General features: G+C 48.5%; 2 protein-coding genes across 5 annotated transcripts in view; both read left to right on the top strand.

The window, feature by feature from the left end:
• Window positions 1-9,593, top strand: part of SEPTIN12 (septin 12) — a 72,512-nt gene extending 62,919 nt beyond the window's left edge. For all 4 annotated transcript variants that reach the window (XM_028705772.2, XM_028705773.2, XM_077918399.1 and 1 more), the window contains 5 exons: window positions 125-242; window positions 1,650-1,745; window positions 2,747-2,843; window positions 6,503-6,554; window positions 8,241-9,593. In XM_028705772.2, coding sequence (XP_028561605.2) covers window positions 125-242; window positions 1,650-1,745; window positions 2,747-2,843; window positions 6,503-6,554; window positions 8,241-8,391 — 514 coding nt within the window. In that variant the 3' untranslated portion in view covers window positions 8,392-9,593. The remainder of the gene's footprint in view (window positions 1-124; window positions 243-1,649; window positions 1,746-2,746; window positions 2,844-6,502; window positions 6,555-8,240) is intronic.
• Window positions 9,594-14,784: 5,191 nt separating this feature from the next.
• On the top strand, window positions 14,785-16,961 carry LOC114584740 (myeloid-associated differentiation marker homolog). Its single transcript, XM_028706793.2, has one exon. It carries the CDS (start codon window positions 15,299-15,301, stop codon window positions 16,175-16,177), a length of 879 nt encoding a protein of 292 aa, XP_028562626.1. The 5' UTR covers window positions 14,785-15,298; the 3' UTR covers window positions 16,178-16,961.
• The last annotated feature ends 5,219 nt before the right edge of the window (window positions 16,962-22,180 follow it).

A 22,180-nucleotide genomic window follows, 5' to 3' on the forward strand; every position in this document is an offset into this window, starting at 1 on the left:
ATATAAATGCAGTAAATGCATTTATATCGGATATAAATGCAGTCAATATGGCAATAGAATGTAACGTCTTGAGCTGGCCCTTTACATCACTGCTGCAAGAGACTTCCTGTATTTCTCCCGTCAGGTTGCGCCCCTTGGATCTGGAGTTCATGAGGCGGCTCAGCAAGATCACCAACGTTGTGCCTGTGATCGCCAAGGCCGACACTCTGACCTTAGAGGAACGCGCAGAGTTCAAACGGAGGGTAAGAAGAGCCTTGGTGGAAGCAGGAGGCAGTGGCAAAGTTTCCTCAAATTTGGGTTGCAATCCTAGCCCTGTATACCTGGGAGTAAGCCCCATTGAATCCAATGGGATTTGCTTCTCAGTAGACACAAGGGTGCTTCCAGACCACCTATTTATTGATCATTCATCCTGATTTGCTTGTAGGGAGATAAGAGAGAGCGTTGGCTTTTTAAAGAGTTCCCATTCTGGTCTGTTTGCAGGGTTGTGTCAAAGCAAATGTTATCCCACATTCTTCCCAGGGGAGCTTTCCCTCACTCTCCTTACTACGCAAAGTCTGACCTTTTTCAGGAAGTGGGTTTGTTGCACAAGACCTCCCAATCAACTGCTAATTGCGCAGCCTGACTTTGCTATTATGTGATGAATCCTTTCCCCAAAATAGCAATGGTCTGGAAGCACCCACGATTAGAATTGCGCTGTTATTTTTTTTTTATTTGGTTAGAAAGATCTATAGACAGCTTAATTGCAAAACTGGACTTAAATCCACACTTAACCTTTTGCCCCGCCCTTTCCAGGCACAGTACATGACATAGTCATGTCATTCTTAACAAAATATATATTTCATGTTCAATGCATACCCAATTCCGAATAACGACATTTCTGACTAAACATTCACTTCTGCACTTTGACAATACACGACTGCAGTCTCATCATACTGTTCACATTTGTGTGCTTTTGTAAGAGAACACCATGTGAATACTGTACAACCAAGTTGTTGTGTGATACACGTGTTGTGTTACACATACAAGGGTAATCTTTGAAGTGCATGCTTAGTTCAGCAACAATCGTGTGGGTATATCTCAATTATATTAGTTGTTATGATTGTAATATTCTCAGCAAGTGTGAATATTGTCGTATTTATTATTAACATAAAATCAAGGTCACACATTGATTTTATATCCTATGTAAAGATTTTTAGCTGGTCCACTCTTGCTGGGGGGGCCAAAAACATTTTTTCACCGGCACCCAAGTCCACTCTCGGCAGCCCTTCTCACGGTCCCTGGCAGCCGCCTTCCGATCTGCATGCCAGTCCAGGTAATGTGAAATCATGTTAGTTTGCTTTAAAATGCAGGTGGAATGAAACCCTCAAGTGTCTGTAGCACTCAGCAAGCATCTCTTTGCCCACCTGCACTCTGACATAGTGCAAGCTGGAAGGAGCTCCTCTGCTGTTAGTGCAAAGTGGTGCAAAGTCAAGGCGGAAAGCGGGAGAGAGACCCTGGGACCCTGCAGGCTCCTCATGAGTATCACCACACACTGGGCTTGAATTTGCTTTGCTCACATAACTTTCCTTTGCCCTGGCCCTGAAGAAGGTACATTTCCAAGTCAGCAAGGGGGAGTTCTGTCTCACTGCAAAAAACTTTTCTCTTGGCAGATTCAGGATGACTTGAAGGCCCACGGAATCCATGTTTACCCGCAAGAGGACTTGGATAGCGACCCCGATGACAGGCTTTTGAACGACAAAATACGGGTAAGTGGTGGCAATCTGGAAAGGGGAGAAATTGACTAAGAGTTGTTTTGTGCACTACAGCTGTACCTTGGAAGTCAAACAGAATCCGTTCCGGAAGTCCATTCGACTTTCAAAATGTTTGAAAACCAAAGCGCGGCTTCTGATTGGCTGCAGGAAGCTCGGATTCCAAAAATAGTTCGCAAACCAGAACAGTCACTTCCAGGTTTGCAATGTTCGGGAGCCAAAACGTTCGGGAACTAAGCTGTTTGAAAACCAAGGTACAACTGTATTCTCTCTTGTCTCTTTACACACACACACACACACACAGGTGATTTGTTTCTTTTATAATATTGCGTTGGAAGTATTTGCCTTTTTGGAAAACAGTACCCTCTGTTTGAATCAGCATTATGTGCCTTCAAAAATGGCCATATCTGATTGGCTATATTGCATTGCAGCCTACTTCCTTTTCCTATGTGATCCCTGATTGACTGGGATTGTCCATAGGATAAAGGCAGTTCAGTAAAGGAGGGAAACATTGGTTGCCTTGAGGTCTACCAGAGGGCGCAGGTTTCAAAGTGTCCCTCCAAAAGCAAATTAAAAGAAAAGAAATTAAATTTTTTTAAACCATTTTTGAGGATTCCAGTAGGAAATGGAAGTGTGCCTCAGTTCAGCTGGAGTTCTGTGTTCTTTAAAAACACACACCAGTGTTTAGGCATGGTGGTGGTGCTAGCCATGTTGCGCTAAGCTATTTATTATTATTTATTTCATTTCACAAAAATTGCATATTGTTAAAAAAACAACAACGCAAAGATAATGGAACCAACCCATTATCGGCACCATCCACAGTCTGCAAGTACCAGATGTTCACTAACAAGGCAGGGAAGATGGTGTTCTGCTCCTTTAAGAGCATCTACACTTTTTCCACTTCAAGTGCTGTAAATACTAGGGCTTTCCAAGAAGGGGGGGGGGGGGGACACCCTTGTTCTTCCCTGGACAGATGCCCCTCTCATTCTCTTAATCAGGAGAAAATCCCCTTTGCAGTGGTGGGAGCCGACAAGGAGCACCAGGTGAACGGGAAGAAAGTCCTGGGCCGCAAGACCAAGTGGGGGATCATCGAAGGTAAACCCTTCTGGACTGGGAAAACCCTGGAGGATAACTTGTCCAGGTTGGAGGGAAGGGCTGTAGTTCTGTGGTAGAGCATCTTATTTTACATGCAGAAGGTCACAGGTTCAATCCCCAGGCTCTCCAGGTAGGGCTGGGAGGGACCACTGCCTGAAATTCTGGAGAGCTGCTGCCAGTCAGTATAGACCATGGGTAGGCAAACTAAGGCCTGGGGACTGGATCCGGCCCAATTGCCTTCTCAATCTGGCCACAGACGGTCAAGGAATCAGCGTGTTTTTACATGAGTAGAATGTGCCCTTTTATTTAAAATGCATCTCTGGGTTATTTGTGGGGCATAGGAATTCGTTGATTTTTATTTTTATTTTTCAAAATATAGTCCCGCCCCCCACAAGGTCTGAGGGGCAGTGGACCGGCCCCCTGCTGAAAAAGTTTGCTGACCCCTGGTATAGACAATACTGAGCTAGGAGGACCAATGTTCTGGCAGCTTCCTATGTTCCTATTTAATTCAGCTCTTTAGTCCAGATCATGAGGACTAGAAACTTACTTTCAAGGAAGGATCATATAGCTCAGTGCCAAAGCATCTGCTTTACCTGCAGGAGGTCCCAGGTGCAATCCCCAGCATCTCCAGGTAGGGCTGGGGAAGGGAGAGAGAAACCCCCTGCCTGAAACCTTGCAGAGCTGCTCCCAGTCAGTGTAAGCAATATACTGAGCTAGACGGCCCAATGCTCTGGCTTGGTATAAGACAGCTTCTGCGGCTTTGGGTCCTCCTGCCAACTGCTCAACCAGGAGAGAGGCATCTGGGGGAGTCTTGCTCTGCTTCCTCTCCAATCTTAGGCGCAGAGTTCAACCTGCAGAGCATGGTTTTCCACTCTCCTCCCCACCACCCCACGGTGCATTCCACACTGACAGCAGCAATCTGCCCCATCTATGGGCCAGGATAGTCCTGCTACTCCCACCTGGGGGGGGGGGGGAAGGATGCTGGCCAAAAGCAGAGGGAGAGGTGCTTTGGGGGAACAAGAATCAAGCAAGGGAAGTTTTTTCCTGCCTTTGAGCTGTATTGTCAGAGTGCCGTGCTCTCGTGCACGGAAGCACCCCTGTTTTCCAGGGACGTCCAGAATCCTCGCCCCAAATTAATCTTGTTTGGCACATCGAAATAAATGATTGTGAACTGCCTGTAATAGCGGTAGATCCTTTTGATTGGCTTGCAATAGTGTGATCTGACCCAAATGCCTCACCCCCAAAACTGTTCTAGCTGACAGATTCTGCCCCAGTGGAAGTTTTCCAAACCATCTTTGAGGGCAGCCCCAAGCAGAATGCATTGCAATCCACAGGGACATAGGAAGCTCCCTTATCGTTCCAAGTCAAGCCATTGGTCTATCTCGTTCAGTATTGTCAACACCAAGGACTGACCCTGACCTGCATTTACCCCCTGCTTTCCCCCTGGGATAGGGGGTGGCGCTGTGGGTTAAACCACAGAGCCTAGGACTTGCCGATCAGAAGGTCGGTGGTTCAAATCCCCATGACAGGGTGAGCTCCCGTTGCTCGGTCCCTGCTCCTGCCAACCTAGCAGTTCGAAAGCACATCAAAGTGCAAGTAGATAAATAGGTACCGCTCCGGCGGGAAGGTAAACAGTGTTTCCGTGCACTGCTCTGGTTCGCCAGAAGCGGCTTAGTCATGCTGGCCACATGACCCGGAAGCTGTACGTCGGCTCCCTTGGCCAGTAAAGCGAGATGAGTGCCACAACCCCAGAGTCGGCCACGACTGGACCTAATGGTCAGGGGTCCATTTTATTTTTCTCCTGGGAAGCCAATCTTTACTGCTGAATTGGAGCAAATGTCAGCCAGGTTTTCTCCAGATTGATGTTTGCTCTGATTTAGCACTAAAGAGCAGGTTTTCTGGGGAGAAGCAGTGGGGTGAAAGCAAAAGTGGTTGGATTCGTGATTTCTAGGCATGAGTCACACAGAAGTGTGGATGAGCCCTGAGTGGCAGCAGTTCACCAGAATTTCTCCAGGGTCTTTCCCATTCCTACCTGGTGGCCCCAAGGAGTGAGATCTCCCTGCCTAGAGATCCAAGGGGAAAAGCCACAGCTCAGTGACAGAATATCTGGCTTGCACAAAAGAAAGTGTTGGGTTCAGTTCCCAGCATCTCCAGGTAGGGCTAGGAATGCCCTCAGTCTGAAATCCCAGAACACCCCTGCCAGTCCGTGAGGACAACACTGAGCTAGATGGAGTCTTGCTCTAAGGCAGCTTCCTATGCCTTGGAGGGCTCCTGCCTTGAAGAGTTGCACAGAGTGCGAGAATTCTGGGGAAGGGCCATAGCTCACCGGTAGAGCATCTGCCTTGCACACAGAAGGTCTCAGGTTCAATCCCCGGCAACTCCAGGTAGGGCTGGGAATGTACCCTGCCTGAAACCTTGGGAAGATGCTTCCAGTCAGTGTAGACAGTATAGACAGAGAGAGGCCAATTGGTCTGATCCTGTATAGGTTCCTGTGACCATGCCAAGCATGTCATCTGCCACTGAGTTGCAGACCAGGTTGAATTTTGATGTTGCTTCACCAAGTTTAGTTTTAACTTGCTGAAAGTTGCAGTTGTGGCTTCTACACCGCAAGCCTCATCATTTGGGTGGTGGCATCAGAGCTTGCTCTGCTGATTTCCCAGTGTGTCACTAGTGGGGATCGGGGCTCAGGGACTGGCCCAGCTCTGCTGTGGCTTGCAGGAAGTTCTTAAGGGCTAAGTGAAGTTCCTGACCAGAACTGCCTTCATACTTTCCAGCTGTCTCTCCCCATCCCTCGACACCACCACAAACACTCTCCACTGGCCTGTATTTAGAAATCTACTGCCCTCTGGTGTTCAGCAGTCTCCTTGCAGGCATACCTCTAGGGAGCCTGGACCTTCCAAAGCATGGGTAGGCAAACTAAGGCCTGGGGGCCGGATCCAGCCCAATCGCCTTCTCAATCCGGCCTGCAGGCGGTTCAGGAATCAGCAAGTTTTTACATGAGTAGAATGTGCCCTTTTATTTAAAATGCATCTCTGAGTTATTTGTGGGGCCTGCCTGGTGTTTTTACATGAGTAGAATGTGTGCTTTTATTTAAAATGCATCTCTGGGTTCTTTGTGGGGCATAGGAATTTGTTCATATTTTTTTTCAAAATATAGTCTGGCCCCCCACAAGGTCTGAGGGACAGTGGACCGGCCCCCTGCTGAAAAAGTTTGCTGACCCCTGTTCCAAAGCATTGCATTATGATCTCCTGATTAGACCTGGCTCACCACAGGTCAGCTGGGGGCGATGCTGAAAGCGGGAGAGAGGGACACTTTGTTTGATCCAGCAGGGCTCTTCTTAGCTCATGTTCCTGCAAGGCAGCCTTCCTCAACCCAGCTGTCTTGGACTACAACTCCCATCAGCCCATGCTTTTTGGGTCTCGTGGGAGTTGTACTCCAAAATGGATGTGCTGGCTGGGAATGATGGGAGTTGTAGTCCGCAAACATCTGGAGCCCCCTGGTTAGGGAAGTCTGCTATGAGATGGCATGGAACTGCTCTTTCAAGCTTTGGGTGGGGCAAGCAACAGAGACACCTGGCTCAGTCCATCCTTGTCCCCTTCTGACACATTTGCCTCGCTGTCCCTGAAAATGTTCAGCTGTCATCTGTGCTTTCCTTTCAGTGGAAAACCCGGCCCACTGTGAGTTTCCTCTGCTGCGGGACCTCCTCATCCGGTGAGTTGTGGGAGTTGGAAGTCTTGCTACTCTTTTTACTTTGAAGGAAGGGCTCCCTGTTGAAGCTTTTGAGCATGACTGTCTGACAGGGCAGTGGGGGTGAAATATGTAAATAAAACCAGCAGTTTTAAATATGTATACAGTCAAACCTCGGTTCCTGAACGGCTCCATTTTGGAATGTTTCGGCTCTTGAACACTGAAACCCTGGAAGTAAATGTTCTGGTTTTCAAACATTTTTCAGAAGCCGAACGACTTCCAGGGAGTTTTTTTCTTTTTTTCTCCATTGACTTTGCTGACAGCCCTTTGATCCTTGGTTGTTGAATGTTTTGGAATTCGAATGGTCTTCTGGAATGGATTACGTTCAACAACCGCGGTTTGACTGTACAGTGGTACCTCGGGTTACATACACTTCAGGTTACAGACGCTTCAGGTTACAGACTCCGCTAACCCAGAAATAGTACCTCGGGTTAAGAACTTTGCTTCAGGATGAGAACAGAAATTGTGCTCCGGCGGCGCAGCAGCAGCAGGAGGCCCCATTAGCTAAAGTGGTCTTCAGGTTAAGAACACTTTCAGGTTAAGAACAGACCTCCGGAACAAATTAAGTACTTAACCTGAGGTACCACTGTATCATAAAACAGCATGGCCTATTAATATACAGGTCAAAGTGTTCATGCCTTGGTATGCATCCTTCAACAACAACAAAGATTTTAGCAGGACAGCAAAGGTACCTGGCTAATACCAATGGGCAGGGAATTCCAAAGATACAGGTGTCACTGCACCAAAGGATCAGCTCTGCAGATCAAAGGGTTTGAATGGGCATAAAGGTAAAGGTTAAAGGTACCCCTGCCCGTACGGGCCAGTCTTGACAGACTCTAGGGTTGTGCGCCCATCTCACTCAAGAGGCCAGGGGCCAGCGCTGTCCGGAGACACTTCCGGGTCACGTGGCCAAAGCTGCATCTGGCGAGCCAGCGCAGCACACGGAAACGCCTTTTACCTTCCCGCTAGTAAGCGGTCCCAATTTATCTACTTGCACCCAGGGGTGCTTTCGAACTGCTAGGTTGGCAGGCGCTGGGACCGAGCAACGGGAGTGCACCCCGCTGTGGGGATTCGAACCGCCGACCTTTCGATCGGCAAGTCCTAGGCGCTGAGGCTTTTACCCACAGCGCCACCCGCGTCCCTAATGAATGGGCATAGATGGGGTCAACCAAGATGACCTTGTTTTCTTAGGGCTCTCCGTGAGCCTGGAACAGGAATGTGACCATTGTAGACCTTCTTTGCGGGGTGAGGACAGAGGGTCTGACAGATGGGGAAGGAGGAAGAGGAAGAAGAAGAAGAAGCACCCTCCCCATCCATCTACAGTGGTACCTCGGGTTAAGTACTTAATTCGTTCCGGAGGTCCGTACTTAACCTGAAACTGTTCTTAACCTGAAGCACCACTTTAGCTAATGGGGCCTCCTGCTGCTGCCGTGCCATCGGAACACGATTTCTGTTCTGATCCTGAAGCAAAGTTCTTAACCTGAAGCACTATTTCTGGGTTAGCGGAGTCTGTAACCTGAAGCGTATGTAACCTGAAGCGCATGTAACCCGTGGTACCACTGTATCTGGCCAGGAGGGAAAGGGTCATTGGAAACCTTGACCTGCCCGGCGGCTCCAACTTCTCCTGCCTCTTTTCCTCTCCCTTCCCAGATCCCACCTGCAGGACCTCAAGGACATCACCCACAGCGTGCATTACGAGCAGTACCGGGCCCAGCGCCTCAACGAGAACAACCTCCTGGCCACGGGCGGCAAGCAGCTGGCCCTGAGCTGCCTCAACGGAGAGTTGGAGAGCCAACTTTGAGCTGCGGGGACAGCCTGGCTCCTCTTCCTCCTCTCCAGCCTCAACAGACACCCTCCACCAATAGCTTCAGTGGACTGGTTCCCCTCTCCTTCCCCCCGAAACCCCTCTTCCGGGAACAGCTGGAGCAGAGTTCCTGAGCCCCCATCATCTCCTCCGAGCACAAGAAGCAGCTCTTGACTGGGAAATCTCAACTTCGCTGCCAGGCGCCTTCCTGCCCCTTCCCTTCCGTCTGCCTCCTGCTCAGCCTCACACCTCAGAGCAGAAGGACACTGGGAGGGCGAGAGAGCCCAGCAGCCCACCTTCCACCTCTCCACCCTTGGCATCTCACATGGGACACCGTCCTTTGCCTTGGCTCAGCCTCTGCTTCTGAGCCAAGCAGTGCATGTGGCCTTGGGGAGACATCCTTGCCGCCTGTTGAGGCTGTCCTTGCCCCCTTCCAGACTCCACTGCTCTATCAGGCAACCCACTTGTCCCAACAGGCCCTGGCAGAGCCGGCCAATTTCTTTCCTTAACCCTTAAATGACACCACACCCATGTGTGTTTCTTCTATGACATTTTTATCTCCAATATGCTGGCAATACTAGGACAGTTCTCCTTCGTATTCGTTGGTTGGCAGAGGGGGCGTGGGGAGGGGGGAAGGCAGGTAGCAGAGAGCTTTTGAAGGGCCTGTAATGCATGAAAGGTTAAGTCCACCATCCCTGGAGGCAAAGAGGGAGCCCCATTTCAGACCCTCCCAGGCTGGGGTTCTAGCAACTGTCATAGCCCACATGCGAAAGCAAAGAGAATCTTCTGGAGAAGTTTCCGCCTCCCAGTATTCCTGCAGGACTTCAGACTGGCTCTTTGGACCACCCTCAGTTTGTAAGAACCAGGGAGGGGGCGTCATTTGAAGGCTACTGCATCAAGCCAGGAGGCCAATAACTGGCTTGTACAATAAAAGCATCTGTGCTGATTGGAGCAAAATTCCCTCTTCCTATCTCTTGCCCCAGAGAAGAGTCTGGGGTTGGGAATTAAGAGAAGACCATTTTCCAGCTGGTCCCTTGCTGATGCAGGAGCAGTACAGGAGAACAGCGCCATCTCCTGGAAGGAGGTCAGCCTGCCCAGGCTCACGTTTTCATCCTTCTACTTTTATACTCTTGGGCAGGGGGCCTGTGGGCAGATTGTGCTTCTCCAGTTAATCCATTAAAGAGCAACTGTAGAAGGTTGTTGGGTTCTTTGGTTTTGTTTTGCCTGGTTGCTTTGAGTCCTTCTCAAGGGTGAAGCTGGGGACCTCTCTCGGCTCAGGGCTTGCCTTTCAGTGAGCCAATAGAAGATGTTTGGTTCAAGCAGGGCAGCAGGAGAGATGGCAGATCATGCACACACTTTTTACTATTGGCTGCCCCACAAGGCTGTTCCCCCACCCCAGTTGCTGCTGCTGTCCACTACAGGCCCCCGTGCCTCCTGCCCACTTAAGAAAGAAAGCCAGGTGATATTGAGTAGCTCAGTTGGTAGAGCATGAGATCTCAGGGTCGTGGGTTTGAGCCCCGTGTTCGGCAAAATATTCCTGCATTGCAGGGGGTTGCGCTAGAGCAGTGTTTCCCAACCTTGGGCCTCCAGCTGTTTTTGGACTACAACTCCCATCATCCCTAGCTAGCAAGACCAGTGGTCAGGGATGATGGGAATTGTAGTTCAAAAACAGCTGGAGGCCCAAGGTTGGGAAACACTGCGCTAGAGGACCCTCACGGTCCCTTCCAACTCTACAATGCTATGATTCTCTGGGTACCTGCTGAATGGATTTCAGCTTCAAACGGTTTTTGCTGCCACAGCAAAATTGTAGCAGTGGCACAGATGCTTCTACAGGTTCTCGGGTTCGGTCTTGTTCCCTCATGTACTGGAAGGAAGTTGTGCTGAGGGGGGTTGTGGGGGGTAGAGAGGAGGGGCAGGTGAGGGAAGAAATTGGATTCAGTTTGCATTTAAAGGCAAACCCATTTAATTCACACTTTCAGAACACAGCCATCCCTCAGAACTGACGCTTCTCCAAATTTTGCAATGCAGTTTACCAGCCAAGTACTGTGTACTAAAATGCATATTATATACTAAAGTGCATACGAATGCATATATTCCTGGAAATTTTTTTAAAAATGCATTATATTTGGGCATGTTACTTTGCCAAAATGTGCAGAATAGTCAAGATTTTGCAAAGAGGTATGCTAGGAGAAATTTGCACAAAATGCTGATGAATTTTCATGAGGATGTTAAATAAAGTTGGGAAATGATGTGCAAATGGGGAGAACTGGACTTAAGACTGGAAGATGAAACTGAGAGAAACCTCAGTGGACATATTTGCCTGTCCCTAGCTGCTGATCCACCATAGGGATTTGAATGGGGGAGGCTGAAACAACTGGACAGCATTTGCTCAGGCAGCCAAATGTCTCCCTCTCCTGTTGTTCTCTGGTGATAGTGGTGAAAAAAGTTAATTTTTCACTATGGTTCCTGAGGAGTAGGTTCCCATCTCTGTTGGATGCCATTGTGAATCAATATGGCATGCTGAACCTTCTAATTTTGTTGGTTTCTTGGACATCCCAATCACTGCCAGGTACAAGGTTGTTAGGCAATGAAAGAGAGGTCTACTGCAGGGGTCAGCAAGGTTTACCTCGCCTGGGCTGGTTCACTCCAGTGGAGATCTCTCCGTGAGCCAGATCATGTGGGTGCTCTTTCCGGCGTCTGCACAGACACTATTTCCGGCGACGCAGAAGCGAGTCCCTGTGCCGCACTGCGCCGGTTTAGCTCAGCGCGCGGGGACTCACCGAGTAAGTGGTTCGGTTCGGGGGCAGCTCATGGGCCGGTTAAACGACGCTCATGGGCCGCAGGTTGCCGACCCCTGGTCTACTGCTATCAGCACAATAATGGGTGAATGGTGGAGGCAAAACTGAAGGACCACGGACAGCTCCGAGTGAGCCACTTGCTCTGACAATGATTGAGAGTCAACCGAGACCCTTTAAGCCTCTGCCTCCAGCCTCCGTCCTGCAGGCTCCATCACCTGGTCCATGACTTCAGAGCCTCTGACCTGAAGATGGGCATTCCTCTGTTCCACAGCCTTCCTTCTGCTGCACTGCCTGCACTGGTTGTGAGCATTGGGAAGGATCTGGTGGCTCAGAGAAGGGTGCCTGTGAAGGTCCGGGCTCTGGTCTGACAGGTCCTGGTGGGGTGATATGATCCTCTGGGATTTTCTGTTCAACAGCTTCAGATTCAAGAGTTTCTGTTCATCAGCCAGCGCAACTCAACTCCAAATAAAATTAAATCCTCCACTCTGTGGAACTTCTTTCTTGGTGAGTCAGGCAGTCCCATGTTGAAACCCCCACAAATTTCCACCCACATATCTCCTTTGGCCTCAGGTTTTTGGCCTGCACTGACTTCCTTCATTCCAAGGACAGATCCCTTGGACTTCCACAGCATCTGGGAGACATCCAAAGACCTACCAGTGACTTCAAGGAGCTTGCTCAATACATAACCTAAAAGATTACATCATGCTTTCTGCAAATGTTTTCATTTTGTTTTTCTACAATGGGTGGAGAGGGGGATGTCAGCACAGAGAAAGGGGTGGGGTTGGGGGACAGCCTGAGTTGTTATGGCTAGAAATTGTAGATGCATCCATGAAGGCAAAGCAGCTGGGATTCCTCTCTGAGCCGCAGCTAAGCATTGGAGTTATGATTTTGCTGGATCTGAGCCAAAAAGAGAGAGATCAGCAAGAAGAAAATGGACCCATTTCCAAGACCTCCTGGAAGGGAGGCGTGTCTATAAAATGAGGTCCCTTTTTATTCAAAGGTACAAACATTTTAAAAAACCCATTATTTGCATAGTAAGAAATTTGCTCAGGGTACTGTGTATGGTCGTCTCTTCACACTTTCCCGCAAGTGCTTGTTCTCAGTGGCATTGCCCATCCCACGTCTCGTGGCATGGGGAGGGGTGGTTGGAAGGGGGGTCACAATTGCTCAGAAGTGTACTTTGCTGTTGAATCCAATGAAATGTGTTGCTACAAACAATAGTTGAGCTATGAGATTAGGTCTTTCTTAAACTTCCATAAACAAATCCACAGAGTGGGTCCCACAGCCAACTTGAAAGCTAAAAGAAGAGGGCAAATGAGGGCAGCCATAAAGGAAGATGGTGTCAACAAGAATCTGTAATCAGAGGAATAACGGCACGATGGGAAACAGAAAAAATAACCCCACACAGCCCTCCATTTCTACGACTGTCAAACATGCTGCTTTTGAAGCAAATACAGTGGTACCTCGGGTTACATACGCTTCAGGTTACAGACACCGCTAACCCAGAAATAGTGCTTCAGGTTAAGAACTTTGCTTCAGGATGAGAACAGAAATCGTGCTCTGGCGGCGCGGTGGCAGCAGGAGGACCCATTAGCTAAAGTGGTGCTTCAGGTTAAGAACAGTTTCAGGTTAAGAACGGACCTCCGGAATGAATTAAGTACTTAACCCAAGGTACCACTGTACTGAAATCGGGGAATATTTGGCAGCAGGGCCATCTTTACCCGGGGGTGCAAGGGGTGCGGGGCACCCGGACATCAAATTCTGGGGGGCCATTAAAACGTGCGCCTTTTATATCCATGGTGCAATATTTAAGTGAATAACCTACTGCTGCTACTATTGTTTTTGTTGTTGTTAAAAAAAGTTATAGAGAGGATCCAAGAACAGTGTCCCTTAATTATTACTAATTTGGAACTACCTTAATCTTTTCAATTTGTTTTGTTTTCAATTTCAGGGTGTATTTTGAATCACGTAGAATAAACTGGTGCCTTTGTTTTGCTGTACCTGGTCTTGGCAATTACAAGTCACCCCATTTGCTCTCAGAACAAAGGAGTCTTTGGGGCAGAGTCTGGACCATCCCAGGTGCTGGATTCCCTCCCAGCTTTGATTTGTCCAAAGGCACTTAGTTTTCCTTCCAAAGGCCTTGCAAAAAAACAACACACCTTTGGACTGAGCTGTCCTGGTAAGGGAGGCCTTTGTGTGATGTGTGCTCTTCCTACCTTGGCTCGCAGACCCAGCCAAAGTGCAAATGGTCTCAGCCACAAAGTTGCAGGGGGATATATGGAGCAAGGGAAGTTGGTGGCACCAAAGACTACAAAGATTTTAGGAACTGCCATTAAAATAAGGGTCCTGGTGGTGCTCCCTACATTTTAAATAGTCTCATTCTTTTTCCCCCCCTTGTACTGCTTAGCTGCATTTGTAGCATGTTTGTACTTTGTACACACTTTGCCAAGACTCGTGGCTTGTGCAAATTAAAACCTATCTTATCAGTGGAGCAATATATGGGGAACAAGAAGTTGATCTTGTCCCGTGAGACGGCAATGGGCACAACAGAAGTGTCAATTGTGCCTCTTTAGCAGAGATTGTCTCTGTTTTATGTTAACAATATCTCATGGAAATCAATGGCCCTATTTTGCATGTTTTGGGTGTGGTGTTCCTAAATAACTGCACGTTCAGATAATGCATTTGAGTTTCATCTGTTTTGCAATAAGCAAGCCCAGATCCAGTATATGAGATTAAATATTCCACTAAACCAGGGCTGGCGGGGCCTGTAGCCCTCCAGATATTGTTGGACTCCAACCTGGATGCAGGAAAGAAAGAAAAAAGCTACTGTGTATGAAATGTTTCTCACAGAAGCACAGCTATTGTTCCATTTTATTTTACTTTTTGCAATTTTGCAATAATGCATCTGTATGATGAAAGTGAACATAAGCATGCACACACTAGTGCATTATGTTAGGTCTAGCAAACCTGATTGATGAGAATCTTGCAAGCCTGCAAAGCCAACATATATCCCCATTTTCAAAGTTCCTGAATTTATTACATTTTTTTCCTAGAATGTGCTTCTAATCAAATTTCAAAAGTGCCCAAAGGTGCATCTATCACTCCAGTGCTTTTGCCTTATTGACTAGAAGGCAGAAGCAGGTATACTTATTGTGGATCAGAACATCTGGATGCTTTTTCCTTACATCTCCATTGATTAGAAACCTACCCTGAGCCTCCACTGTAACAACAACAAAAATCCCATAGTGTTAGATGTGGATTGTTCCCAGTTTCACCTGCAGAAATCCCTTGTTACCTGTAGTCCTGGGGTGGGGGCAGGTAAACCCAGTGCTATTTTTCTAGACCATAACTCACCATGAATTCCTCTCTCGTTTTCTTATAATGGCAATGGCGCCCACCTGAGAGCTGCCGGAACTGAGTTCCGTCTTTAAAAAAAGCCCTGGGTAAAGCACACAAGCAGCTACAAAATGAGGGCTTGGACATGGTTACTTTTTAATCCTCTGTCATTAATCATCCACCTGCCTCTCACTTCCTGAACAGGTTTCCTGCTCTGAGCCAGAAAAGTATAAAATCTAGGGCTCAGAAATCCAACCGCTCTCCCTCCCCCTCCTTGCCTGCCCTGGGGCTTTCTCTTAGCCTGACACACCCTATGATGCCATCATCTTCCAGGAACTGCTTTCTGCCTTGAGAGACAGCTTTTGTTTTTGTGTCATTGTTTTCATTTTTTAAAAAGTTACGTAGACGCGACATTGCAGGAATAATGCTGCGGCTGTTCTTCTAGGGCTTCTCAGCTTCTCCCTCAGATTTCAGCAGAGACCTTCCGCACTGCTTTCACTCGAGAGCTGCAAGACTCAGGTTGTTTTGCCTGTTGCACCACCAGGTTCCCTCCCCCTGGAAGGAGGGATAGCCAAGCCCATCCACTCCAGCTGGGCGTTCCTGCTCCTCGAGGCGGCACCCAGACTTGGTGCCACAGGCACACACCCGCTGCGCTCCGTCACCAGCTTTGCAGCCTTGCCCCCACGCCGAGCAAAGCTCTTTCTTTCTGCCGTCTCCTTGGCCGTGTGTCAACACGCTTGGTGGGCCAGTTCCTCTGCGTCGGGGGCGCCATGCCGACACTCAATGCCAGGTCGCTGATCTCTCCGCTGGGGATTGTCCGGATATTTGAGATCTTCTTCTCTTGCACGGCCTTCAGCTTGGTGTCTGTCCACAGGAACTATGCTGGCTCTGAAGGCGCCTGGTCCATGTTTACCTGGTGCTTCTGTTTCAGCCTCTCCGTCTTCGTTGTGGTCGTGGAGTTCATCGGCGTGGCCCAGTCGCTGCCTCTGTCCTGGCAGGACTTCACCTCTGCCTTCTCCATGTTGGCTGCTCTCATGATCTTCACCACCTCCATCCTGTACCCGTCGGTCTTCATCCCAGATCGCTGCACGGGTGACTGCAGCTACGAAGGGATCGCAACTGCCGCGTCTTGCCTCTGCTTCATCTCCTACGCCATCGAAGTGAGACTGACCCAGGCCAAAGTCGGAGAAGTCAGCACCTTCCTGGCCACCATCCCCGGCCTCCTGAAAGTCTTTGAGACCTACCTGGCTTGCCTCATCTTCTCCTTGGTGGCCAGCTACCAAATCTATGCAGAGAAGCCCGGCCTGCAGTGGTGCCTGGCCGTCTACTGCATCTGCTTCATCGTCACGTTGCTCATTGTCATCCTCACCATCGGCCGTTGCCTTGCCACCCTGCCCATCCCCTTGGAGAAATCTCTGGTGGGCTTCAACAGCTTGGCTGTGCTCCTGTACCTCACGGCGGCCGTTGTATGGCCCATATATGCCTTCGAGGGTTCCTCTAGGCCTTCGACATGTTTCAGGACTAACCCGCAGTGTATCAAATGGAACAATAAGCTCGGGGTGACCTTTCTGACCATCTTCAACCTCATTGCCTACATTGTGGACCTCGTCTTCTCCACCAAAATGGTTTTCTTTACCACACCAGCTTAAGCTTAAGGACCGAAACCACTTAGGAATGTCAATGGCGTTCATAATGTGTAAGACAGAGAGGCCACCCCAAGACTTTGCCCGGATTCTTTTATTGGGTGGTTTTTGTTTGTTCATCTCTTTTTAATACTAGTTTTCATTTTAGAACTATTCCATGCATGGATTGAACCTGTCCTGCCGAACCCTGCTTCCTGAGGGAGCAGACGCCACCAGCACATCATTTCATATGTTTTATATGCAGCTATTAGAAATACCCTGCCAAGTCTTGCTGAGAGTTTCTCCGTGGAAAGAGAAAGGGTTTGCAAAAGCCCGGTCAGTGATTCTGTATCAGCTGCTTCCCCCCTACCCCCCCCCCCAATAAGGCAGCTATCTGGTAAGAGGAAGGGAGGTGTTTGCAGGAACGGGAAGAAGAACTTGGGCATGAAAAAACTGAGAAGGGCACCGGGTGCAGAATCCTATCACAGCTAAATCTGGCACCTTGGCAAGAGGAACTAATATTTCACCTTTGTACGAAGGTGGTGATGCATATGATACTATTTGCACAAACACAGCTTACTTTACCTCTTCCTGCAACACACAAATCCGGCGTCTAAGAACAAAGGCTGTATGTGTTTTCCTTCAAAACTAATGTTTTTTCCTCCCAATTGATTATTCAAAATTAATTTGATTAATCTACCAAGCCTTCCTTAATTGCTGGGGGTGAGGCAACAGAGCTCTTATTCAACCATTCCTTGTCTCCCAGGATTTTAGCTAAAAAAATAATAAAATCTATGGCCTTTTGAACTGGGCAGGGGTATTGTTTTGTTTGTTGTTATGTGGTGTGTTTTTATGTTTTTATACTGCAAACAGCCCTGTTAATAACAGGCACAGTCAGCCAAAGGATTCTGTATAGTATGAGGGCTGCCAGTGATCCATGATTCTAAATTTACAAGTAAACCATGATCCATGCCAGTTGTGGCAATTAATTTGCATCCCATAGGGGAGCAGAGGTATACCCTGGGTCTTGCTTTAATTGTGCTAAGATGGCCCTCCAGGCCAATGTTGCTCTGAAAAGTGTGTTCAGGACCTCTTTACGTTTAGCTAAGAATGATTTCTCCAGGCAAACGTAAAGAGGTCCTGAATCCATTTTTGAGAAAGACGTTGAAAACTTGGCAGAAGTGGGCACACTATCTGGTACCATCTTGTTGCCACTGCTGCACTTCTAGTTTCACCAGTGTTTCGAGAACTTAGACAAAAGCACAGCAAGACAGAGGGAGGGGGGAAGACAAAGGGGCTGCATAGCATAAATGACTTGTTTGCAGCTGGTCAGTTCCTAGGTAGCATTCAGATGAGAGCTAAGCTGGAGGGAATGTGTCATAACCGACTGCAATTAATCAATAGGCGGACTTTTGCAAAGTTCACTCTAGAGAGCTGCATCCAGGGAGCTTAGCTTTTTCTGAACCCTGCTGAAGGTCCAAATTTGAAAGGTGCCCTAACAGTGCTGCATCAAGCCCTTGTATCTATGGCATTTGAATATAGATTAAGGGAAGGGGATCTAGGATGAGAAATTCCTGAGAATGCACAGAACGTAATGCAGTTGAAACGCCCAAGGAAATTGGATCTCGGTGAGATTGCGAGGGACAATGCCTTAAATGGTATACCATCTCTTAAGTTCTGTCACATGAATCCAGCTCAGAGTATGCTCTTTCGGAGAGAGTGCAACCAGGTTGGCATGATGGTCCAGAAGGGCCTGGCCTGTGGTACAGGTGTGGTGGGTTCAAGTGTTTCAGGAGATTGCACCCATTGTAAACTGGATTTATCTGCCCTGACCTCAGATTAGCCCTTCTCGCAATACTTCTGGAAATTGTGAATGCCTTAATGCAAGTTCTAATCTTGTACTTTTTGGGACGCGGGTGGCGCTGTGGGTTAAAGCCTCAGCACCTAGGGCTTGCCGATCGAAAGGTCGGCAGTTCGAATCCCCGCGGCGGGGTGCGCTCCCGCTGCTCGGTCCCAGCGCCTGCCAACCTAGCAGTTCGAAAGCACCCCCGGGTGCAAGTAGATAAATAGGGACCGCTTACTAGCGGGAAGGTAAACGGTGTTCCGTGTGCTGCGCTGGCTCGCCAGATGCAGCTTGTCACGCTGGCCACGTGACCCGGAAGTGTCTCCGGACAGCGCTGGCTCCCGGCCTATAGAGTGAGATGGGCGCACAACCCTAGAGTCTGTCAAGACTGGCCCGTACGGGCAGGGGTACCTTTACCTTTACCTTAATCTTGTACTTTATCGCAGCTACCCAGAGATAGCCCATCTTTGATAATTCTTCACATAGTTCTCCTTGCAGGGATGATGGTCCAAAGTCTGGCCTCTCGCCCTAGTTGAAAAAATTATGCCAAGGGATAAGGTAACGAAGGGTGAAAGCAGGAGGGACCAGGTTGCAGGTACATGAGACTTCTTCTTGCCTTTTGTGGTGATCAGAAGGTCGGCAGTTCGAATCCCCGCGACGGGGTGAGCTCCCCTTGCTCAGTCCCTGCTCCTGCCAACCTAGCAGTTTGAAAGCACATCAAAGTACAAGTAGATAAATAGGTACCGCTCTGGCGGGAAGGTAAACGGCGTTTCCGTGCACTACTCTAGTTCACCAGAAGCGGCTTAGTCATGCTGGCCACATGACCCGGAAGCTGTATGCCGGCTCCCTCGGCCAATAAAGCGAGATGAGCGCCACAACCCCAGAGTCTGCAACTACCACCTCTCAATAAAAACTTTCAAGTTACATTTATTACCGAGACACCTCTCCTGCTAAGCAGTCACTGGTGGTCATTGCTTAGTGGATGGATTTAGTGTGCTTTTGAATTTCCCCTTCCAGCATGTAGTAAAATGCTATGCACTGCATTGTTATGGCTATGTATTGTATGATGATGTGATGTGTGGATTTGTAAATATATATATTTTTAAACTGAATGGTGCAAATAATTTTACTTAAACTTTCTCTTTCTAAAGGGATGATTTGAATCTGGCACCGGTGAAATTATTGCCCTGGAAATTATTTAGCCATATGCCCACTGAGACATTAAAAAGGTTCTCCTTTCGTATACTGCCCTTCATATGTGGATCTCAGGGTGGTTGTTATCAGGTGATCAGAAAGACTGCCTCCATCCAATGGCCTGACTCCATGTAGGACCATTTCCCATGCCCAATGTCAGGCTTCGAGGAAACGGCTTCCTCCCTCCCTTTGGCCATGGATAAGCAGAACAAAGCAAAAATAGTCCCTTACCAGTTAAAGAGATTTTTAATGTTCACAGCGAAAGAACAAAGACTCCATTCTCGGAGGAAAGGTGCTCCCAATTAAGGTTTCCACCCACTTCTCCCTGAGCCACCCCCATCGCTTCCTCGTCTGGCAACCTGATGTTGCAACAATTGGGCCTTGTGTGTAGCTACCTTATCTGTTCTCCTTGACCTTGGACTGATCTGTGGAACACTTTCCAGCGAAAGGGAGTCTCTCTCTCCCTGTTCTTCTTCTCCTAGCTCAGGCTTCCTCAAACTTGGTCCTCCAGATGTTTTGAGACTACTATTCCCATCATCCCTGACCACTGGTCCTGCTAGCTAGGGATCATGGGAGTTGTAGGCCAAAAACATCTGGAGGGCCAAGTTTGAGGAAGCCTGTCCTAGCTGTTCCCCACTCAGTTCTGCCCAGCTGTTGTCTTCAGAACTATGCCCCTCTGCAAACCATCGCTCCCAATCTATACTGCTCCACTGCTCCTGGGCAGCTTCAGGATTCTGGTCAGGAGTAGGGGGAGGGAGAAGCCCCCACCATTCCTCATCAGGGTAGCTCTCCTCAGCCTCGTCTCTGACACCCAAGTACTCTATGCATGCCTTCTTCCAAATATGAAAAAAGACTTCTGCCACAGTCCCTGAGTGCCCCTACCAATCAGAGTAGACAATACTGGACTTGATAGACCTTGGTTGGTTGGTTGGTTTCATTTATATCTCACCTTTTCTTCCAAGGATCTCAAGATGGCATACATGGTTATCCTGTTCCTCATTTAATCGCGTGTGGTGCTGTGGGTTAAACCACAGAGCCTAGGACTTGCCAAACAGAAGGTCGGCAGTTCGAATCCCCATGACAGGGTGAGCTCCCGTTGCTCGGTCCCAGCTCCTGCCAACCTAGCAGCACATCAAAGTGCAAGTAGATAAATAAGTACCGCTCCAGCAGGAAGGTAAACGGCATTTCCATGTGCTGCTCTGGTTCACCAGAAGCGGCTTAGTCATGCTGGCCACATGACCCGGAAGCTGTACGCCAGCTCCCTCGGGCAAAAAAGCGAGATGAGCACCACAACCCCAGAGTCGGCCACAATTGGACCTAATGGTCAGGGGTCCCTTTACCTTTACCCTGTGAGGTAGGTGAGGCTGGGAGGCAGTGCCTGGCCCAAGGTCATTCAGAGAGCTTCGTGACTGAGTGGGGATATGAACTCTGGTCTCCCAGGTCCTAGTTCAACACTGTAACTCCTACACCACTCTGACTTCTTTTATTCATCCTTTGGAGTCAAGAGTTCATTGGAAGTGTACATGCTTTGCATGCAGATGGTACCCAGATCCATCCCTGGCATCTCCTGTTGAAACCGGTGAGCCCTCCAGACGCTGCTGCACTCTGATTCCCTCCCATCACACCTGACCAAGGGGTCCTTCATGCTGGGGCCAATGGGAGGTGAACTCCAGAAACAGGATGAGAAGAACAATAGGTTGGACTAGTTGGGCCACTGGTCTGAACTGGTAGTAGAAGAGCCTGCTGGATAAGACCAAACGAGGCCCATCTAGAGCAACATTCTGTTCTCAGAGTGGCCAACCACAGGCGTGTAGAATACCTGCAAGGAGGACCATAGTTCAAGAGCACTCTCCCCTCCTGCAATTTCCAGCAACTGGTGCTCAGAGGCATACAGCCACCAGCAGTGGAAGTACAACATAGCTGTTATGTTTAGTGGCCACTGATAACCTTGTCTTCCAAGAATTTACCTAATCCTCCTTTAAAGCCATGCAGGTTGGTGGTTCTTGCTGCCTCTTGTGGGAGTGGATGCCATACCTTAATGATGCATTTCGGGAAGAAATCTTCCCATTTGCCTGCCTCCAGTTCTCCAACATCCACGTTCCCTGCGTGTAAGTTGCCTCGTGTTATGAGAAAGGGTGAAAAAACTGTTCTCTACTCAATTTCTCTTCCCTTCTTCTGTTGTGATCTGAATACAAATGAGCTGACATAATTAAATAACCGAGACTGAACAGAAGAGGAAGCTTTCCACGTTCCCTTCCTCAGAGTACAGGGCCGGGAGAGAAGGAGCAGATCCTCCTGGGCCCAGCGGCTGATGGCACCTTTGTGCAGCATGCTGTAAGCTGGCTGATGTGCTAAGTGCCTTTTAAATGGCACCTTTTAAGCCACACTGGCTGACCATCTGCTGCTGAGCCAGGTTCAAAGTTCTTCTATTGATATACAAAGCCCAGGACAACATGGGTGCAGGATACCTTGGGAACCACCCAAACGCTTATATTCCAGCTCAATCACTAAGATCATCTCCCTGAGTTGGTGAGGCTCGTTTGATGACAACAAGAAACCAAGCCTTCGGTGTCATTGTCCCAGTCCTGTGGAACACCCTGCTATTGGAAATTCAGCAGGTACCTTCTGTGTCAGCTTTCAAATGCCAGCTGAAAACTTTTCTATTCTGCCAGGCCTGTGCAGACAATTAACCCACAATGGTCTATAGATGTTTCATCTTTAATTTATTTTTGCTTTAACTTCTTTTAAACTTTTTATTATTTCATTGTTTGGTTTTATGTTTTTAAATTTTTGTAAGCCACCATGATGTATTTTTTATGATACAACAGTTTCTAAGTATTTTTGTAAACAAACAAACGAACACGGACAGAGCCTTGGAGCATCTTCATGGCCTATTGCTTTTTTGCTTTTTCCCCCCAAAGCTGCTTCCCACTTAAATTCAGTCCAAGATCACAGGCTGTAAAACTTGATGTTTGCAACCAAGGAGGATTAAT

The sequence above is a fragment of the Podarcis muralis genome, chromosome 14, assembly GCF_964188315.1.
Source record: "Podarcis muralis chromosome 14, rPodMur119.hap1.1, whole genome shotgun sequence".
Taxonomy (NCBI): Eukaryota; Metazoa; Chordata; class Lepidosauria; order Squamata; family Lacertidae; genus Podarcis; species Podarcis muralis.

Excerpts from the sequence above, each read along its gene's own strand:
- LOC114584740 (XM_028706793.2), top strand. The coding sequence starts at position 15,299 with ATGCCGACACTCAATGCCAGGTCGCTGATCTCTCCGCTGGGGATTGTC.